At 41.4% G+C, this 22238-nt stretch overlaps 2 protein-coding genes across 2 annotated transcripts in view; one reads left to right on the top strand and one right to left on the bottom strand.

Moving 5' to 3' along the window:
• Positions 1-654: 654 nt before the first annotated feature.
• pbld (phenazine biosynthesis like protein domain containing) lies at positions 655-11983 on the top strand (the record flags this gene model as incomplete). Its single annotated transcript, XM_079496208.1, has 10 exons — positions 655-738; positions 1026-1125; positions 5424-5522; positions 6200-6312; positions 7573-7602; positions 7976-8064; positions 8896-8987; positions 10119-10202; positions 10843-10905; positions 11871-11983. 10 exons carry the CDS (start codon positions 655-657, stop codon positions 11981-11983), a joined length of 867 nt encoding a protein of 288 aa, XP_079352334.1.
• A 3504-nt stretch (positions 11984-15487) lies between these two features.
• Positions 15488-22238, bottom strand: part of dna2 (DNA replication helicase/nuclease 2) — a gene marked incomplete at its 3' end in the record, with an annotated part of 29430 nt that continues 22679 nt past the window's right edge. Inside the window, exons 21-25 of the mRNA XM_079496207.1 lie at positions 21271-21484; positions 19854-19943; positions 19211-19396; positions 15984-16170; positions 15488-15522 (exon numbers count right to left, since the gene is read on the bottom strand). Coding sequence (XP_079352333.1) covers positions 15488-15522; positions 15984-16170; positions 19211-19396; positions 19854-19943; positions 21271-21484 — 712 coding nt within the window. The remainder of the gene's footprint in view (positions 15523-15983; positions 16171-19210; positions 19397-19853; positions 19944-21270; positions 21485-22238) is intronic.

The raw sequence follows: 22238 nt of genomic DNA, 5'->3' as shown, positions 1-22238 counted from the left end.
TTACACACATTTTAAATTTGAGGCTTTTTTTTCCAAATGTAAAACTGTGATGTGACAATAAAGATGATTCATTTCTATGTACTATTTAAGTAGTTGTGAGGGAAAAATGCCCCAAAATGACTGCAAAAGATTTTGACTATGTTTGCACAATGCATGTACCCCCTTCAACTGTTACAGCTACTTTCCCCATTTTCAACTGTTTTTATTATATTTTGACACTTAAGCTTTGGCAATGTAAATGTATATGTTTATCATGCCAATAAAGCTCCGTTTAATTATTTAATTGAATTGATATATGAGACAGAGTCTGGAGAATAATCGACGCAGATCGGCGCGCGCCACACACACACACACACACACACACACACACACACACACACAACCTCCCGGATACAGTATTGGAGTAGGCGGGCTCTCTAGACCAAATGGCTGGAATGGAGTGGAGTAACTGTGAGTGTATGGAAAACCTGCTGTAACTAGGTGGATGGAGGCCGGTGCACTGGTGGTGGGCTCTATCTATTGGATTGGGAGTTGGAACTGGGCCACCTATTGGGTCATTGGGTGTAAAGTCCATTCAGCAGTGAGCTAGCTGGTGTAAAGGAGAAAAAAAAGTCACTCAAATTGCTAAAATTCCAAATTAATTGACATTTCACAATGGAGATTCCTGTGTATGTTGTTGATGCTTTCACCACCTTACCATTCAGAGGAAACCCGGCAGCAATTTGTCCACTTTTGCATGTGAGTATATTTGCATTGGAAACACGTTTTCTAGCTGTTGTTTAGGCTATCACAGATAAGATACAACAGTTACTACCAGGTTAATGCTTTTATCTGACAAAAACAACATTTTACAAATAAAAAGCAGCAGGAACAAATGTTCGGCAAATAGATTAATGAGTATTAAATGAGTTGTTGAGTCTGTGAGAAAGATCAAGTCAAGACACAATTATTACCACCCATGTATGTTGAAAAAATATATGACCATTTTGATAATTGTGCAATAACATGATGTCTGTTTTTACTAGGAACTGTCTGATGAGTTGTACCAGAAGATAGCAACTGAGATGAACGTGTCAGAGACAGCTTTTGTTATCAAACTCAACCCCTCTGATGACTTCACAACAGGTCAGTTGTTCTAATATCATTGCTGTATAGATGGGTTATATGGATATAAGATGGATATTAAACTATATGAGATAGGCCTACATTGTATCATCATCAGACACAATCCGTTACATGAACTCTGTAGGCGTAGGTCTAGTAATCTAGTATTGTTTGTTTACCTCATATTCAAATCAGAGTCATTTGAAAGGTGCTGACAGCAGCTGTCATTGTCTCCACCAGGCCGAAGGCATGGGGAGAGAGTATGTTTTGCACTCCGTCCGTGTGTGTGTCCTTCCTTCCGTCCGTCCGTCCTTCCGTCCGTCCGTTATCAGCTAATCTCCGGTACCGTTGGCCCGATCCATGCCAAACTGTGCACACACACTCCATGGATGCCAACGATGAACCTCTGCCCCAAATATTCCTCAACGGCCTGTTATAGCGCCACCATGAGGCCGATTTAGGCAAAACACATTTCTGTAGATTACCTGTACACATTTTATCCATACATCACACAATTCGGTATACACTATCTACATAGTCATGTGATCAACACGGATTTGCACCATTTCCCATCTTCCATCCTGATTGGCTAATATTGGCTTCCAAAGCTCACATGAATGGTCCGTTTCGAACAAAATGCCACAAATCACAAAAACAGTGTGCAATTACACACGCACATTTCCACTAGGCCGAGGACGACATGCCACTCATTATTTTCCAAATCAGCCTCATGGTGGCGCTATAACAGGCCAATTCCTGTTTTTAGCTATAACTGCATCAATCTGTATACAACTTATGTATGCGCACTCCCTAGAGGCCATGGAAAAACATTTTCCCTGCATCCCTCCACATCTGCCGGTTATAGCGCCACCATGAGGCCGATTTCTGCTAAACACATTGCTTATGTTAGTCGCACAGATTTCATCCAAATCTCACGCAAATCGGTACACACGATCTCTGTAGTCATGTGATCAAGACGAGTCTGTTGATTCTACACTGATTGGCTAACATTGCCTTCCAAAGTTTTCAGGAGTGGCCTGTTTCGTTCAAAATTCTGCTCATCCAGAATTCTATCCTCAGAGATGCTATGAGTGATCTGGCTCTGCATTTCCTCAACAAAATGAAGAAAATTGTTGCAAAAAACAAACAAACAAAAAAACATGTTTATATTACTCCTAAACATTTTGCCAAACATCACACACAGTCCTATCCTCCTGGTAGAGACCTGTGCCCAGAAGGGCACTTTTTCTAGTTAATTCTGTAATGCAAACAATTCAACGTGTAGACTTTTTCTGCAACTTCACAAACACACCCGGTTACAAACCACCCAGTGCATGTATTGCATTGTCGCCATCATCATAATGCAAGTGGTCAGTGTGTAATTATTAGGTTATAATCATATATAATATAATCTCTGTGTGTGTGTGTGTGTGTGTGTGTGTGTGTGTGTGTGTGTGTGTGTGTGTGTGTGTGTGTGTGTGTGTATGAGAGCATGTATTTTGTTCAGTCATCTTACCCCCACATAACCCCCACATAAAGTGCATGAGAGAGGATGTGATGGGCGACAGTAAGAGCATGGTTAGGATAGGTAGTGGACTGGGGGTATAGGTATTAGCAGGCTAAAAGAAAAATAAACAAAAACACATTCTCAGCATTGTGTATAGGTAACAATGCACCACCACCTGGCTGGGAAGAGCATTGTTGTAAACGCCGTAGAATGCAGTGGAGGCTCGTCCATTATGTGCAACGCGCAAGAAAGACAAAATGTTTATTCTACAACAAACAACCCAAAAAAAAAGTGTTGTACCCTTCCCTTTTTTTCTTCTTTCTAATTATTTGTTCGGACCAAACAATTGTGTTTGTTGTCATGATTTGTCACGATCCGAGTTGGCTCGGTTTGAGGCTTACAGATCTTTAAATAAATACTTTTTGAAATGTCAATGGGAAAAATGCATGGGGAATTATTTCCTGGGCCTGTCGTCGTCATGAAAGGGGGCGGGACTGCAACGCCCTATAGAGTGTTTGTTCAACATGGTTCTCTCCAGCTTTCTATTAAACAGAAAATAGCGGTCTACCACTGGTAGATTCTGACCTGCATGCAGCAAGCACTGCATGCAGCCACTCAAGATTATTTCAGCCGATCCACCTGGCAATATAATTGACAGGGAATGTGGGGGAAAACAGTAGTAATAATCATAGTAATAATAATCACAAATTACTTTGATCCGCATGGTGAAAATTACATTACCCGACCTCCCCAGTAATACTAATCATATAAGGCTGTTGTTGGAGAAAATAGACACATCCGATATGTCAGGTTTTACTCAGTTGAAGGAATGACTCAAGGGTATTTATTTGAGTCAGGATGCAGTGATAAGAAACTCAAATTACAATAGACAACAGCCAGAAAACGATGCAGCTGCCTGTTTGTTGGAGACATCAAATTGTCGACCACATCCCTTTTGGTTTACCAAATGTTTACATTGCAGTTTGGATTTTTGGCATGTGGTCACTGGTCACCAAAATCAGTATAGAGCCCGGGGTCATCATCCGGGGAGCATGAATGCGTTCAGCAAATGTCATGGCGATGCTTTGTTTCTATTTGGACTAATTCAAATTCATCTCAATGTACCATGTAAACAGAGTTAACAAGAAAGGGAGCAAATTAGACCCCGGCAACTACCGCCCTATTTCTATTCTTAGCTCCATCTCGAAAGTGATGGAAAAAATAGTCTATGAACAGAAGAACAAACTGCAGGTTGAAAAGGCCCTCAGCTCTGAACTCTGTAGAATCTGCACCTGGCTCGCTGATAACAAACTATCTTTACACCTGGGAAAAACTGAATCCATTCTATTTGGATCAAATCTCAGCAAGGCAGATGGCTTCTTGGTTAGAGTGGGTGACAATATTATCACACGAAAAGATGAAATTACCTACCTAGGTTCCATCCTGGAGGCAAATCTTTCCGGTGATAAAATGGCCACCAATGTAATCAAAACAATTCAACCAAAGAACAAGATTCCTATACAGGAACTCCTCACTGGTCAACAAAAACACCTTGAAGACCTTAACAGGAGCCCTCGTACAAGGTTTCTTCGACTATGCATGCACCTATTGGTACCACAGCACCTCTAAGGCCCTTAAAACAAGGCTCCAGACTTCCCAAAACAAACTGGTCAGACTACTACTTGGCCTCACTCCCCGAACCAACCTCACCCCTGCCCACTTTGACAGGCTGGAATGGCTTAGGGTTGACGACAGAGTACAGCATCTTGCAATGGGTCTGGTCCACAAGATTCGATACACAATTTACAATTTAGGCATTTAGCAGACGCTCTTAATCCAGAGCGACTTACATTAAGCAATAACAAAAGCATGGCATACATCACATACTGTATATAAAAAGTAGTTATCATGAATCATGCGTAAACTAAGAACGTAACAGTGGAGTATCTATGTAAACTATACATACTATACTATATAATATATTATACATGTGTACTATAAAGTGCTATGAGTACATAAAGTGCAATTCTAGAGCTGTCTACGTAACAAGCTATAAGTCTGTTTAAAATACTATCTAAGTCTACATAGTGTGCTATACACCACCAAGATACCCAAGTACTTGTCTAAATACTTCCTTAATGTCAACCTAGTCCATACCCACAACACCAGAGGGAGTTCAACAAACCACGTCCAACCCAGATTCGGCACAAACAAGGGACTAAATTAATTTCGCTCCTATGCCACCAAAATGTGGAACGCCCTACCAACAGTCATTAAGACTTGCAAATCCCTTGCCTCCTTCAAAACTGCTCTCAAAGGGAACTTACGGACGGCTGCAATTCGAAACTGGCCCCCGTAAAATCTGAATCCCCAACGCACCCCTTTTCCCCTTCGCTGTATATATATTTTTTTCCTTTTTACCTCCTATGATGATGTCCTGTTTTTGGCTATATAGAAGTGTATATTCGTACGTCTCTAAATGTTTTGATGAATTGAAAATGGTGGGCCCTATAAGTGTAATGCTTTATGGTGTCATCCACTCACAGTTAACAGTTTTTGTATTGAGTTGTACTTGAAATGTACTGTAATTCTGCAAACTGTCAATAAATACTTAAATCAATCAATCAATCAATCAATCAATCAATCAATCAATCAAACTTTTTTGAAACCGTATTAGATGGGTATTAAATGTATTAACAAATGTTACCCGTCATGATTTCACTGGAAGAATTTTGAATACAGTCGTTGGCTCTTACTGTGATATGTTGTAAAAATTTCAGAAGTTGTTTCCTAACAAGGGGTTGGTTGACAGGATATAGGTTCCGCCTCCGATGGTTCACGCCGACCAATGAGGTAAACCTGTGTGGTCACGCTACCCTGGCTACTGCAGCAATTCTGTTTCAGGACTTAAGTAAGACACACACACACACACACACACACACACACTTACTGTAGGTTTCAATCAATCTTAGGTTTGTCTGTCAGTATAGCCTCTGAAGTCTACACTATTTGTGTAGTACTTACATACATGCAAAGGCCCTGACCCTGTGGATCAGTGTTTGACTGAGTCTTTTCTGTGTGGGGTTTGCATTTCACACACCAAACCACATCGTTGTTGTCGGGTGGACATATTGTATGTCCAAAACTTGTTTTTCAGGAAATGTAAAAAAATAAAAAATAAAAGAACCGGTTCTAATGGATCCTATAGCAGCCATTCTACAAGCTCACAACGCGTCGCATCGCGATGCGTTGTGACCTTGTAGATCGGCTATTTTTGCTCCTTTTGTGTGACACTGTCGTGCATGACAAAGTAGGGCATTACATTACGAAAAAATAAAAATATATATCGGCCTAGTCAAAATATGGAGAAACAAGGTTTCTGCCTGACATCGTAAGTTGGGTGCCACTGGCCTTCCTCAGTGTTCATTAGTGTTCACTCTTTTGTTTTTTCTGTTTTTGTTTTCTTCTTTTTACTGCGTAGAGCTGGAGATGATTCTCAGGTGCCAGAGAATGGCTGTCCTTTCCTTGTAAATAGGACTAAAATGTGGTTACATAAAACCATTTATTATAATTATCTTATTTTGTCAGAAAATGTCAACTCCAAACTGGTGTTTGAGACAAAGAGTGGTGAGTTGTGTGTCATCAGGCAGGGAGCTGAGCGCTTTCTCATGGACTTCCCTCTCTACCCACCCACAAGGAAGGTAAGACAAATCCAAACACAACCAATCCCATAAGGATACTATATAAAACACACAGTGCCCCATAATTGTATTGGCATAGAATATACCCTTGTAGCCAGCCATAGTAGAAGTCCCATGGCCGGCATCCTTCATGCATAAAGTTACAGGCTGCTTACGACCTGGGTCTCATTTTCATAGCATTTGCCATCATGATGTCTATTGGTTATTATGATAATACGTGATGATGGCATCTATTGGGGCCATGGAACCCAAGCTCCTGACAGAGCTATTTTGAAAAACATTTTTCAATAGTTAAAATAGCCAATCTACATCGACACATGTGAGCTTGTAGATAATTTAACTAAAAATGTTTTTCAAAATAGTAAAAAAGGCAAAGTAGTTTAGGGATAAGGGGTTTAGCATGGACGAAAATAGAGCCCATGATCTCTAGTCATGTGATCAAGATCTGTCCAATTTTTCATACTCCATCCTGATTGGCTAAGATTGGCTTCCAAAGTTTGCAGGAGTGGCTCGTTTTGAACAAAATGTCTCAAGTCGCGAATGGGGTTTCATTCAAAATCCAAAAAACCATATTGACACGAGTATGAAGTAAAAACAAGTCAGATGACACTGTGGTCATTAATAAGTACCACAGACGAAAAACAGTCTAAGTCCAAATTTCATTCTGACCCCTCCACAAAAAGGCCTCGTTGTCCTGACCCCTTATCTATCATTTATACATTATGGATAAATAGTGTGGACTTAGACTGTTTTTCGTCTGTTGCATTCAAGGCCTACGATGAGTCATAACCACTTATACCCTATATACCTTGTTGTACGACAAATAGCAAAAACAACTGAGCTTAAATAGATCTGCTATTTTAGTAATGTTTGGAAAAATTTTTTTTGTCATTTTTGAAACATTTATGCCCAAACTAGGGATGGCAGGTTGAACCTGTGTCTAAAATGTGTCTGAGGTGCATGTCCAATTGTCCATAGTCCCAATACACACATGTAAAGCTGCACAGCAACAACAAATAACAATGTAACATTTGTACACTCACCGAACCTGCTCAGGGACCACAAATGTAAATTAGCTTCTGGCTAAGTCTGGCCCATTTACATGGATGTGAAAACTGACGTGTTGATTAATGAGCATTGTCCCTGTCAAATAAATACAAATAAAATTGTACTATAGTGTCCCTGTGTCCAAAATCTCTATACTGACACTGGTGAATAACCTGTTAATGACACTTGTTTATACTGATCTTTTCCCCTCAGGATGCCAATGAGTTCAGAGACGTCATTAAGGTATAATAAAACAAGCACTTTACTCACATTAGACAGCAGTGTTTCTCAAACGTAGGTTTGTGATGATGCAATTTTGGTCTCTGACCTGTTTTTATGTTACGCGCTTTTCGCTTGTAGAATTTCTATTTTGTCTAATTTTGAAATAGGGCTTAAGTTATTTTCATTCATAATGTATTTTTGTAAGTTTTGGGTCTGTTGGGTCTCAAGCTGAAAAGGTTTGGGAACCTGTTATACAGTAAACACATTCAAATCCCATCTCACTCCTTTGTGTGTGTGCGTGCGTGCGTGCGTGCGTGCGTGCGTGCGTGCGTGCGTGCGTGCGTGCGTGCGTGCGTGCGTGCGTGCGTGCGTGCGTGCGTGCGTGCGTGTTCAGGCAGCAGTGGGGGACATCCCAGTCCAGGATGTGTACCTGTGTTCCAACACTAAGAAGCTGCTGGTTCGTCTGTCTGACACCTGTGACAGGTTTGGACAATTTCACACACAAACACACTGATCCTTTAACTACTAGGGTTCCCTAACTGGAGGTCGGAACCCCCAGGGGGGTCCTCAAATGAGTTTGGGTCCCTCAGATGACTATAGCTTAATGTGCAACATTGTTTGCTCACTCAACAGTAAACAAACCAAGCAACTTTAGTTTTTTTCAATCAAGGCTCGTGTTTTAGGTTGTTATTAGAGAAAGTAAAAGATGAGTTTTATTTGCTGCTTTCTTTCGTTTTAGCGATTGTTTTTGACAGGGGGCGGGGGCATTCGAAAATATGTATTGTTTTACAAAATATTATGGCAATTTCTTTATAAATAATTTACTATAGTACTACTAGACTCCAAGAAATTGAATCTGGCCGCAAAAGATCACAGGATTTACTGAATGTGAATGTAGCCTACTGGGGGGATGCCATACTGTGTATCATAGGCTCAATATGTTTGTCACCTCCCCTTCATATTCAATATATCCTGTGATCTTTTGTGGCCAGATGTAATTTCCTGGTGTCTAGTAGGACTATAGTAAAAAATAAATACATATTTAGGACCATGTTTGAATGCCCCATTTTTCCGAACGTAAATCATTGCGGTTTGTTTATTAGCAGAGTTCATACTGGAGTGTGAGTGAGCGAGTGCCGAGTGGCCTGAATTTTGGGTATTGGAATTTGTCTTTGGACTATAGTGTACGACACAGATTCAAACTGACGGCCTCCCAGCATCAAGTCTATACTTTTCACTACATCATCATGCCCTTTTCACATTATTTCTCTGTGTTTCTCTCTCTGGGGTTGTTTTTGTCTGTGTTTTCTCCAGGTCAGTTCTTACCAACCTGAAGTTGGACCCTGCAACTCTTATGTCCAGTGAAAAAACTGGCAAAGTAAAGGGAGTCATCCTCACCATGATAGGTAGGGCAGAACCAGAAGTATAGATTTAGAATTCAAGTTGTTCATTGTAAAAGATCCAGTGCTCTGGTAGTCTATGACCACTAGACAATTAAGAGTTACAGTATAGAGACAGTAGTACTAGTAACAACAACATGAATAATAACAATATTAAAGGCTAGTGCACTGCATTATGTTTACAGATGTATAAGAGGAATTGAATAGGCCTATCTCACAGCCCGTTTTTCACGCCCACTTCCGGTAAATAGTGGTGACTTTAACATGGGCATTTACACGTTTTTTTCTCTGGAGAATCTAAGTACATTTTCTAATGTAAAAATGTGACAGACCAATATTATTATGAAGCAAACAAGATGGTAAATCAGGTCGAGCAGATAGAACAAACCTTACCTTGAGAAAACAAAAGTTGTAGACTTCTTAAATAACCTCTTTTAACATGTAGCGTCTATGGAGTGACGTCACGCTATCACCACTAACCCCGAAAGGGGGCGTATTTAGGGGGGCGGGGAAATTCTGTGAGATAGGCTTATTGCTGAACGTACAGTTAAAGGACCATAGTAGTGGCATGGCATGTTTAGCCCATCGACTACAACTCACAGTATACTTGACTTCCTGCTGACCATTTTCGGAACTATATCGTGGTTAAAGTTCTGTGGAATCCATTCATTTCAATATGGTACAAACATTAACCTGCAGGGACTTGAAACGTGCTTGTTATCATTGTGTTTAAATGCATTTTCAAGCTGAACATAGTCTCTAGCAAAAAGGCTGATTTACAGACTAAATTCAAACTCGTGGGTTATAACGGCACCATTATATTTAGTCAACATTGACCGAATTAATTGGGAAAGTTCAGTAGCATTTAAATGATTTAGGAGAAAATGTTAACACATATGATAACTGAAATTAAAGCCATTAAATATATAGCCCAAGTTCTATTTACACAATGACATGTACTTTGACATGTAATTTAACAACAGTAAAAGTAATGTCACAGATCAAAGGATATCGTCTTTGTTGTAGCTTTTTATAGCTTCTCCTGTAGCGTGTGCAGAATCACAGCGTACTGTAGCTAGCCAGAGCCTCCATCCATTTGTCAATCTATGCATCGCTCTCTGCTTCTTCTTTGTCTAGGAGCACCAGACTGCCAGCCGGGCTATGACTTCTATTCCAGATTCTTTTCTCCTTGGAATGGAATCCCAGAGGATCCTGTCACTGGTAGGACACGCACGCACGCACGCACGCACGCACGCACGCACGCACACACACACACACACACACACACGATGAATTGAAAACGGTGGGCCCTATTGCAAACTGTTAATAAATGCTTCAATCACTCACACACACACACACACACACACACACACACGCACACACTAAATGTTTATTTATGTCCACATAATGAGAAGTACAGGAATACCTTGTACAAAGGTACTGCCAGTGCAGTTTGACAATAGGAGAGCAGCCAGTTACAACAAAACAAAGCATCGTTACATACAGTACAGCTGACATGTCGGACACAGGGCAACAGACATAAATCATGGATAAAGGAAACAACGCCTCCTCCAAATTGAGCGGCTTCCTATAATGGCTGAAACTGAGCAGTACCTCGCTAACTGCTTGGCTTTCCTTTTGAAAAGGCCGGCCATTTGTAAGCCCCTCACAACCAACTTATGCACATGCCCTAGGCTGCCAAAGATAAAAACTAAAAGTTTACATCTGTAGCCTTGCAGTGAGATGGTCTGCACAAGCTGATTGTGCAAAAATATATACGCTGTAGGATTGTTCCGTGTTTGGCAATAGCAGGCGCCCTGCTAAATGTACTGCTAAATCATCTTAACCCTTCTCTTTGTAGGTTCTGCCCATACTGTCCTAGGCAGCTATTGGTCAGAGAAACTAGGGAAGAAGAAGATGCTGGGTAATTACTGTAACATCACATACATTTTATCATGAATCCAATACATCTAGACCAGGTCGATTATTTATTCGACCTGGTCGATTATTTATTCAGCATTTGAGCCACGGAACACCATCTGATGAGCCTGATTAGCCTCTCAGATCCAAAATGTAATATTTTGTTGTTGTTGAATAAGATAACAATTCTTCTACATTCTCTAATTGTGTAGACTTGTAGACTGCATTACTTGTAAATCAAATCAAGTAATGCAGATGTTAAACAATAATTTAACTCTTGATAATGAGTAATGCTTGTACTCTCAAGCATTAAAGATCTAATAAGGGTCCATTTGGTTACCAACTTCATCATTTAGCTGGGGACCACCTGGAACCCCCTCAAGGACCACTGGTTGAAAACCATAGAACTAGACCATTCACTTTCATAGAGGCTGGACATTTAATTAACCATACCATTTTAAGCATTTATATTTTTTCCTGGCAAATTAAAGGGGAATTCCACTCATTTTCAACATTTTACTATGTCATTAATATACCTTAGAGCTGTGTGGAAATAATAAAAAAAAGTCCCCCCATTCTGTGTTTCCTAGAACTGGAGGTCTGAAAAAAAATCATTAACATTGTTTAGTACATCTTGATGATGTAATTGTGATTTTGCTCTCAAGTAAATTTGCTTTTATTTTGAAACAATTATAAACAACCCATGAAAAGTTTAATTATACACTTCAATTCAGCCAGATAACGTCTTACTGTCATGAAAAAATAAAAATAAAGAAAACAAAATCTGAAAAAATAGCGTAAATTATACAAAAAATAAAATCACAATTTGAACATCACAATTCGATTTTAAAATCGTGGCATTAAAAATCACGATATTTGAGTGAATCTTTTTTTTTGTCCACCCCTATTATTAGTCTCTAAATATATAATCCAACAGCTGTGTGTGTGTGTGTGTGTGTGTGTGTTTAGCCTTCCAGTGCTCCAGTCGGGGTGGGGAGCTGGAGCTCGAAGTGAGGGACGATGGGAGAATCAATATAGCTGGACAGACTGTCACCATCATGCGAGGGACAATCACACTATAGACACAACCACAGCCAGGGGCGTCATTTAGGCCAGGTTCCAGGGGATAGCAATGGGCTCTAAAGAGGAATTCAGAAACTGGTCTCATGGTCGCAGCTTACGTATTTCCTGTAGGCGGAGCCGACATAGCTGCGGCCTGCGGGGTAAACCTGCACCTCTTCTACTACAGTGAAATGGTAGAGTGACTGATGTTATTCTGCCTCAAACGTTACTCTTTTACCTGCTTTTTACTAACACTAACATTACAAAGATGCCCAGAACAAAGTCAAAATATCCACCGCGGTGGCTGAGACCAGAGCCATAGAGTAATGGTTGAGACAAAGCAGTGAAAGGTCCTGAAAGATACATAACGTCAGTCTTACCCAATATTTCTGTTTTATGAACAGCGGCTGCTGTACTTTATACCTCATACTTTAAATGCTTAGTATGAGGTATAAAATACAGCAGCCTTGTGTTCATATTCATAAAACAGAAAGATTGGGTATTGGGTAAGACTGACGTTATGTATCTTTCAGGACCTTTCACTGCTTCGTCTCAGCAACCGGTGGTTATTTTGACATTCCGTTTTTTTTTTTATGTTGCCACTACTGTTTGAGCAGCCATAAACTACACAGGTTCATACCGATGTTCTGGGCATCTTTGTAATGTTGTGTTGTAATGTAAAGTGTTAGTAAAAAGCAGGTAAAGGAGTAATGTTTGAGCAGACTAACATCAGTCACTCTACCATTCAATGTAGTAGAAGACGTGTGGGTTTACCCCACAGCTATGTCGGCTCCGCCTACAGGAAATACGTAAGCTGCGAGCGACCATGTGACCCGTTTCTGAATTCGTCTATATGCACACATGCCCTACTTCCATCACAGGTGTTACCGCTGAAACTAATGAAGGCTCTGTTCCGTTCTGGTCAAACAGAGTCGGGGTGCTGTTTGAGAACCACTGCACACTAAATGGAACAGAGCCTTAATTAGTATCATCAATAACAACCCATTCTAGGCGGGAACCCATTTTGGTGTTTTACCCCTTCAGGCCGGGAACCCATTTTGGGGTTCTGTACAGTATTCAAACATTTATAAAATGTGATGCTATATAAATATTTGAAGTTTTTCAGAAAACTTAGGTCAGGATTTAGAGGCGTTTTTAGAATCGGCCTCAGGCCTAAATGGGTTAAGTAGGGAAGGGGCCCGGAAGTAGGAAGTTATTCTTTGTGCAAAGAGCCTATTGTAGCTCCAAATTTATTTCTCACCCCTGAATGAAGATTCATTTTAATGTTTTCTTACATGCATTAATCACTTTTAAACTGGCTCTTATTTTCAGCATGTCATTACAGGTAAAAATAAAATCAGGCTTTAGTTGACACTTTTTTGCCACCCTCTAGTTTTTTTTTTTTAATGAAATGACACATCCACCCACCCAGCGGTTGAGGGGTAATAGAAATGTCAACCTGGGTGAACAAATGTTTACATTGATAAATGCAGTCTCTCTGTTTGTCTCTGTCTCTGTGGCAGGACGACACCGTGAATTTATACACAGAGTACCTTTTGACACATCAAATCTGACGCCAGATACTGTACGTCTCACCCTGCAGGCCTGCAGTAACATTCTTCAGTCTGGAGATATCACACAAAAAGTTGAAAATAAAAAATTGATAATAAAACAAACAAAAGTCAAACAAATTTGCTTGCTAAATGACCATGTGGGGGAAAAAAAGAGAAACCCTTGTCACAGTAAATATTTTATTCACGTTTAATGTGCAAAAACATCTTAAAAAATAAAATCATGTTAACGGCCAATTTGTTCAAATCGGCATCAGAGTGGCATAGAATGACCCAAGAGCCCATTGAAAACGTCTCTTGCCAAAAATCATCCAAACTGACCAGAAGTCTCTGTGAGGTGCTCAATATAATTCAAGCAGCAGAAATGACCAGGACCCATGTTCCATTCAGTCTGTATGACTACTCTGAGGTCTGATGGTTTGCTCTGAATTACAAAAGGTAAAGTAACTGTGAGTAGTGAACCGGAAGGAAAAATACTGCCTTTGTTTAACTTTTGTTATTTCTAATTATATGATTCTTTAAGCTTGTGACTGCTACATTACCTTTGCAATTGCAGAATTAGAAATCCATCTATATCTCAAGTAGTCCTGATTTAGGTACAGAATCCTTCCTTTTACATTCACTGCATTAGGAAGCATGATGTTACGTAACATAACTGCTAGTAATGTTGGTACATCATTGATGTACCACCATTACTAGCAGTTACATTTACATGTGGTTGATGTTACTAGTGTTTCAAAATATAGCAGCAAGTTTCCTTTCCACCTCTATATGTGTGTAGTATACGTTGGTGAGATGTGCTGGTCTATCTGTTCCATGATAAAGCAAGAGACATTTACTATCCACTCTCACTTTGTTATAACGGAAGCAGTTCAATTCGGCTTCATTATCTTAGATTAGCTAGTAAAACAAGTCCCAAAAGAAATTCACTTACCTACTGCTACTTCTAAAATTGGAATAGTTCAAGCATGAGGACAGATTTAAAATAAATAACTAGATCATACAGCATAACATGGAACATTACTTTATTCATAGCTCTTGGCCCTGTTTATCTATCCTGACCTGTATAGTTTTTGAGTCTATGAGGCTGAGGTTACAGATAGTTTTTGAGTCTATGTGGCTGAGGTTACAGATCATTTTTGAGTCTGAGGCTGAGGTTAATTAGTTTCAGTCTATGAGGCTGAGGTTACAGATAGTTTATGAGTTTATGAGGCTGAGGTTAATTAGTTTCAGTCTATGAGGCTGAGGTTACAGATAGTTTATGAGGCTGAGGTTACAGATAATTTTTGAGTCTGAGGCTGAGGTTAATTAGTTTCAGTCTATGAGGCTGAGGTTACAGATAGTTTATGAGGCTGAGGTTACAGATAGTTTATGAGGCTGAGGTTACAGATAGTTTATGAGGCTGAGGTTACAGATAGTTTATGAGGCTGAGGTTACAGATAGTTTGAGTTTATGAGGCTGAGGTTGCAGTTTGCCATGACAACGCATCTTCAACCGTGTTGCCAACAATTCCATGCGCCACAGGATTCAATTCCAGCCAGGTGTAGTAAGAAACAGGTGAGATCTCCCAGGCAGCACCTGGATGCTGGCTGTCGTGCCATATATACATATGACGCGAAAGCCAGCACATGGGATGGAACGGTGTGATAACTTCAAGAAAGAGAGGCGATCTGAGCACTCAAAAAAGTTAAAGAGGAGAGGGCGGATATAAAATCAGGGTACTTTATTAAAGTACTTTATTAAATTCGCCTTCTCATTAACTTTTGAGTGCTTGGATCACCTCTCTTTTTTCTGCTATATAGTCCCTTTGATCCTTGAAGCGCCAACCCTACACCTTTTTAACTTTTGTACCTCCACTGAGCACCTAGTTGATTTCTTGTGTGTCGCACAATGTTTTGGCTGCTGTGCTGTCAGAAAACGTAAACACACCATGGTGAGTAGAGCCTCCTGTGATCACAAGTGCATGCTGGGCAGGGCCTCATGGGCGGCTGGAGGGAGCAGGGTTACGTGAGGTCAGGGTTCAGGAAAATACCACAGTAGTTGCACAATGAAAATGCACACAAAGGAAAAGAGTTTTCACTCAAAGGCTGAACACATGGCATGGATTAGACATTGTGCTGACTGAAACTAAGAACGTGTTTCAGATTTCACAGTTACAAACCCTGCAAGACGAGAAAAGTCTGAGAACAGTCGACAGCGAAGTAGGCGACTGTATTTAGAAAAATAACTGTGGAAAAATGCAAATATTCATTTGGTTGACCCACTTGTAGCATTTACATGAAATCTGGCAATTATCTGTCAAGTGGTTTACAAGATTAGCCCTGAAAAACACACTGACAGAGAAACCTCTAGTCTCTTCTAGATGCCTCCTACTGAGCCATGCCATAAAAATCTGTAATATTAAAAGGACATCATATTTTCCTTTGTGTAGGAATTTGATTAGCAATACTGTTCAGTAACGGTAACAATGAGCCATATGACAAGGATATCATGTCCTCTTGTTGCAGGTGATTCAGTAGTTTCTCCAGCGGTGCGTAGCGTCGTAGTGTTAGAGCTGAGCCCACCATCAGCAGCTTGTGTTTAGCCCTGGTGACCGCTACATTCAGACGGCGCCAGTCCTTTAGCAACTCACCCAACTATGGATGTAGGGAGAGGAGAGAGAGATGGATGTAGGGAGAGGAGAGAGAGATGGATGTAGGGAGAGGAGAGAGAGATGGATGTAGGGAGAGGAGAGAGAGATGGATGTAGGGAGAGGAGAGAGAGATGGATGTAGGGAGAGGAGAGAGAGATGGATGTAGGGAGAGGTGAGAGAGATGGATGTAGGGAGAGGAGAGAGAGATGTATGTAGGGAGAGGAGAGAGAGACAGAGAGATGGATGTAGGGAGAGGAGAGAGAGATGGATGTAGGGAGAGGAGAGAGAGATGGATGTAGGGAGAGGAGAGAGACAGAGAGATGGATGTAGGGAGAGGAGAGAGAGATGGATGTAGGGAGAGGAGAGAGACAGAGAGATGGATGTAGGGAGAGGAGAGAGACAGAGAGATGGATGTAGGGAGAGGAGAGAGAGATGGATGTAGGGAGAGGAGAGAGAGATGGATGTAGGGAGAGGAGAGAGAGATGGATGTAGGGAGAGGAGAGAGACAGAGAGATGGATGTAGGGAGAGGAGAGAGAGATGGATGTAGGGAGAGGAGAGAGAGATGGATGTAGGGAGAGGAGAGAGAGATGGATGTAGGGAGAGGAGAGAGAGATGGATGTAGGGAGAGGAGAGAGAGATGGATGTAGGGAGAGGTGAGAGAGATGGATGTAGGGAGAGGAGAGAGAGATGGATGTAGGGAGAGGTGAGAGAGACAGAGAGAGATGGATGTAGGGAGAGGAGAGAGACATGGATGTAGGGAGAGGAGAGAGATGGATGTAGGGAGAGGAGAGAGAGATGGATGTAGGGAGAGGAGAGAGAGATGGATGTAGGGAGAGGAGAGAGAGATGGATGTAGGGAGAGGTGAGAGAGATGGATGTAGGGAGAGGAGAGAGAGATGGATGTAGGGAGAGGAGAGAGAGATGGATGTAGGGAGAGGAGAGAGATGTATGTAGGGAGAGGAGAGAGAGACAGAGAGATGGATGTAGGGAGAGGAGAGAGAGATGGATGTAGGGAGAGGAGAGAGAGATGGATGTATGGAGAGGAGAGAGACAGAGAGATGGATGTAGGGAGAGGAGAGAGAGATGGATGTAGGGAGAGGAGAGAGAGATGGATGTAGGGAGAGGAGAGAGAGATGGATGTAGGGAGGGAGAGAGAGATGGATGTAGGGAGAGGAGAGAGAGATGGATGTAGGGAGAGGAGAGAGAGATGGATGTAGGGAGAGGAGAGAGAGATGGATGTAGGGAGAGGAGAGAGAGATGGATGTAGGGAGAGGAGAGAGAGATGGATGTAGGGAGAGGAGAGAGAGATGGATGTAGGGAGGGAGAGGAGAGAGATGGATGTAGGGAGAGGAGAGAGATGGATGTAGGGAGAGGAGAGAGAGATGGATGTAGGGAGAGGAGAGAGAGATGGATGTAGGGAGAGGTGAGAGAGATGGATGTAGGGAGAGGTGTGAGAGATGGATGTAGGGAGAGGTGAGAGAGACAGAGATGGATGTAGGGAGAGGAGAGAGAGACAGAGAGAGATGAAGTTTGATGATCATATTTTAACAATAATAAAAAAATCAGACCAGTCTTAAGTGAGGGGTGCTGTACTGTACTTGTGCTGTACTGTACTGGCTCTCCTCCCTGGCCTGTGTGTGTGTGTGTGTGTGTGTTAGGCTGCACAACAGTGAGACTTGGTGGTGTGTTAGGCTGCACAACAGTGACACTTCACTTGGTGGTGAAAATATGCTATTTCCGTGCTCGGACCCAGGGACACAGCCAGGGACCCAGGGACACAACACAAACACACACAGCATAGCTGTCTATAGGAATTTTACACTCTCAACAGTTAAAGATCTATAAGGGTACCTTTGGTTACCCACTCTCTCCATCATTTAGCTGGGATAACCACTGAGATAAGACAGAAGGAGAGATATGTAGACCGGGACACAATAATAATAATACGTACATGTCCCTCCTCTGTGGGACACAATAATAATACGTACGTGTCCCTCCTCTGTGGGACACAATAATAATAATAATATGTACGTGTCCCTCCACTGTGGGACAATAATAATACGTACGTGTCCCTCCTCTGTGGAACACAATAATAATACGTACAGTACGTGTCCCTCCTCTGTGGGACACAATAATAATACGTACGTGTCCGTCCTCTGTGGGACACAATAATAATAATACGTACGTGTCCCTTCTCTGTGGGACACAATAATAATACGTACGTGTCCCTCCTCTGTGGGACACAATAATAATACGTATGTGTCCCTCCTCTGTGGGACACAATAATAATAATACGTACGTGTCCCTTCTCTGTGGGACACAATAATAATACGTACGTGTCCTTCCTCTGTGGGACACAATAATAATACGTACGTGTCCCTCCTCTGTGGGACACAATAATAATAATAATACGTACGTGTCCCTCCTCTGTGGGACACAATAATAATAATAATAATACGTACGTGTCCCTCCTCTGTGGGACACAATAATAATAATACGTACGTGTCCCTCTGTGGGACACAATAATAATAATACGTACGTGTCCGTCCTCTGTGGGACACAATAATAATAATACGTACGTGTCCCTCCTCTGTGGGACACAATAATAATACGTACGTGTCCCTCCTCTGTGGGACACAATAATAATACGTACGTGTCCCTCCACTGTGGGACACAATGATAATACGTACGTGTCCCTCCTCTGTGGGACACAATAATAATACGTACGTGTCCCTCCTCTGTTGGACACAATAATAATACGTACGTGTCCCTCCTCTGTGGGACACAATAATAATAATACGTACGTGTCCCTCCTCTGTGGGACACAACAATAATAATAATAATAATACGTACGTGTCCCTCCTCTGTGGGACACAATAATAATAATACGTACGCGTCCCTCCTCTGTGGGACACAATAATACGTACGTGTCCCTTCTCTGTGGGACACAATAATAATACTACGTACGTGTCCCTCCTCTGTGGGACACAATAATAATACTACGTACGTGTCCCTCCTCTGTGGGACACAATAATAATACGTACGTGTCCGTCCTCTGTGGTACTCCTGACAAAGGACAACACGATGAGGCTCTTGTCACGACCTTGGTATCTGTCCACCGTATTAACCTCCACAGCGCTGAACTCCGGCGACTGCAGCAGGGCCGAGATAGTCTTCAGCTGCTGCCTGTAGGGGGCGATGACGCCAATATCACTGGACTTGCAACCTGCCTAAAAGAAATAAATAAGAAGAATGTAAGAAGTTAAGCTACTCAGTTGGTGTGTCAATGAGAGTGGAAAAATAGATATTACCCGCTTTGTAGAAGGCAACTGGCAAACCCAGAGATAAAGTTTCAGGTTCTTCTCTTAGTGATTATTCTATCAAGCAAGCGTAACACCCAAACAACAAATTGAATATTCCCAAAATTATTATTTGTCAAAACACATCAAAACTATTCCTGTGTACTATTATCACATCATAATAAATAATAATAATAAAACACAGTAGTATGTATCAAGGCATATTATAACAACTCATGAATGCATTTAAATTGTTTATATATTGTCCCTCGTTTCACAGCTTGACGTTGTCTGTGTTCAAAATGGTACATGACATCAGAACATTCAAATGCACGTTGAAGTGTCAAAGATAAAAGTAAACTAAGTGTGTGCGCATGCATCGCCATACCTTTATCAGCAGTGTCAGTAGTGTGTGTATCAGGGCAGCCTCAATGTGGTTGCTGACGCCTCGCTGCTCCGTGGTCTCCAACGCAGGCACCTACAGTACAGAGAAACTAGTTACCTTGTCCTGCATGCATGAATAAATTACGTCTGACGTCATTTACGCATCCTACCAGGGTTGCGTTTTTTCTTCCCTTTCACATTAGAGGTTTTTTATATCATATCAAATAAGTACTGTGTTCCAAAAATAAACAAATTATCCTGGCGGTTTGAAAAATTAACGGATGTCGAGAAAATGCTAATGTCACTGCCGCTGAATTAGTAAATTTTTCGCCAGAAGCAGACTGTATCATTCAAATATGAGTGACTGACTATCGTAAACGATACAGAGCCACCTCACTGACAATATCGCGGAGACAGTTTTGTCTAGGGAATGAACGAGTGACGTCACTTTGGTACTCCATTGCAATTTGTTTTGTGTGTGTGAGAGAGTTTTAATTAAACTTGGTGGAAATTCCCCAAAGACAATAGCGCGTGTGTCAAAATAGGGTAATGGTCAAAGTCACTATTAAGATCAACATAAAAATCAGATAATCGGCGACATGCCTATCTGGGAACCCATCTGCAAAAAAACGGCGCCCCCTGCTGTTTGTTTCCTTGAATCTGTTCTTGAGAGATTATAGTGTCTGTTTGGCGATAATCTGCATCAAATTTCTTCGTCAGACTGTCTGACAGACAGACTTACAAACTGTAAGTCTAGGGGTAAATGAGTAAGTAACATGTGACTGAAGAACAAGGAAACCATGCTCAAATGCGAAGTTTTATTATAAAACTATATATAATAAAACAAACGAAATATATATACAATAATGGCTCTTCAAACAAAACAAAATACAATAAAGAAACACCTTTCCGAAGGGTGTGCGGAACAGAATGGGTCAAAACAATATAAGGTAGTTAACAGTTAGTCGTGGCACAGCGCAGTAGCGGATCGGGGAAGATCCTAGTGACATTCCCCCCGAGCTGTCAGACACAGACTGACTATGTAGAGACCAGCACACTCCTGGCCAAGGAGTGCGTGTGACCGGCAGCCAATTACAATTACAATTAACGCATAGACATGGATTCAAGCAAAATAAAATGTCACGACTGAAAAATGTTGTTAGGCCTGCAAATCTGCGAATAAAATAAATTATGACGTTTTTCGTAGACAAGCCATACAGCCAACCAGTAGAATAAATCACAGATTGAGGCTTTAACCTTTGCTTTTATATAATATCCGAGGGTTATCATTTGGGTTTTCTGGGAGATTGATCGCTAATTTAAATCACTTCACATACGCTTTCATCTTAAAATAACTAATAAGTAAAAATATACAAGCTACATCTTCAAAAGTAAAAAAAAATAAAAATGAATCAACCCACCTGTGAGGTATCCAGGAAGCACACAGGGTTGCTGGGCAACAGGGCTGACTGTATCCAGGCTAAGTCATGCTGTGGGCTTGTCTTAGCGAGGGAGCTGAGCTGTGATTGGACTGAAACCAGGAAGGGCAAGGAGAGCAAAGCAGCGGCCGTCCTTTCAGATCCACACTCCAGACGACCTTCGTACATCAGCGAGTTACTGAGAGACATTATCTGACTGGAGAGAGACAGCGATGCACACACATACATTGTGTGAAAAACATGTTTCTTTTTTTCTCAAAGGGGGGGGTGTTCAATACATGAGGGTCTGGGAGTGAATTAGCCCTTCGCTAAGCCCCACCCACTCCACTCTGCAATGGCAAGCTGTCCTTCTCACCCATTGAGATGCATGTTAATGATGAGATTTCTCCATATAAATAATCGATCATTTCAGTAGCAAGAGCTTCAAAATGTCTTTGAAATCTAGTCAACAAGGCCTGCAATAGACTGAACAAAATGTGCATGACATTATTTCAATAAACTAGAAATACAAGGAATTAGAGGGAGAAACAGTATCCAACTCAATCAACTTTAATGACCGTCAGACACACACCCCAACGGCAGGGGCAACCATGCAAGGCAATCTGCTCATCGATTCGGGAGCAGTTAGGGGGTTCAGTGTTTTGCTCAAGGACACTTCAACATGCAGCCATGAGGAGCTGGGAATCAAACCGGGAACCTTATGTTTTCCAAGCAGCCACTCTAGCTCCTAAACCCTGCCAGACCCCCATGCTGAATAGTGACTAGCTACAGTCTCTCTGAATTCAATCATTCAATTATGACATTAGAAAGGAATTGTATCGGTAAATGATTTGAGATTAAAAAATCACTCGTGACTTGTTTTGGAATGAATTGCTCCAAGTGCTAGAAATAGTTTGATGTATTAGTTCCCACACTGTGTACATTGACTTGCAGTATATGTTAATGTGTAC

Source organism: Electrona antarctica, assembly GCF_951216825.1.
Source record: "Electrona antarctica genome assembly, chromosome: 3".
NCBI lineage: Eukaryota > Metazoa > Chordata > Actinopteri > Myctophiformes > Myctophidae > Electrona > Electrona antarctica.
The sequence above is the reverse complement of the archived record's forward strand: the minus strand, read 5'-3'. Positions and strand labels throughout refer to the sequence as shown.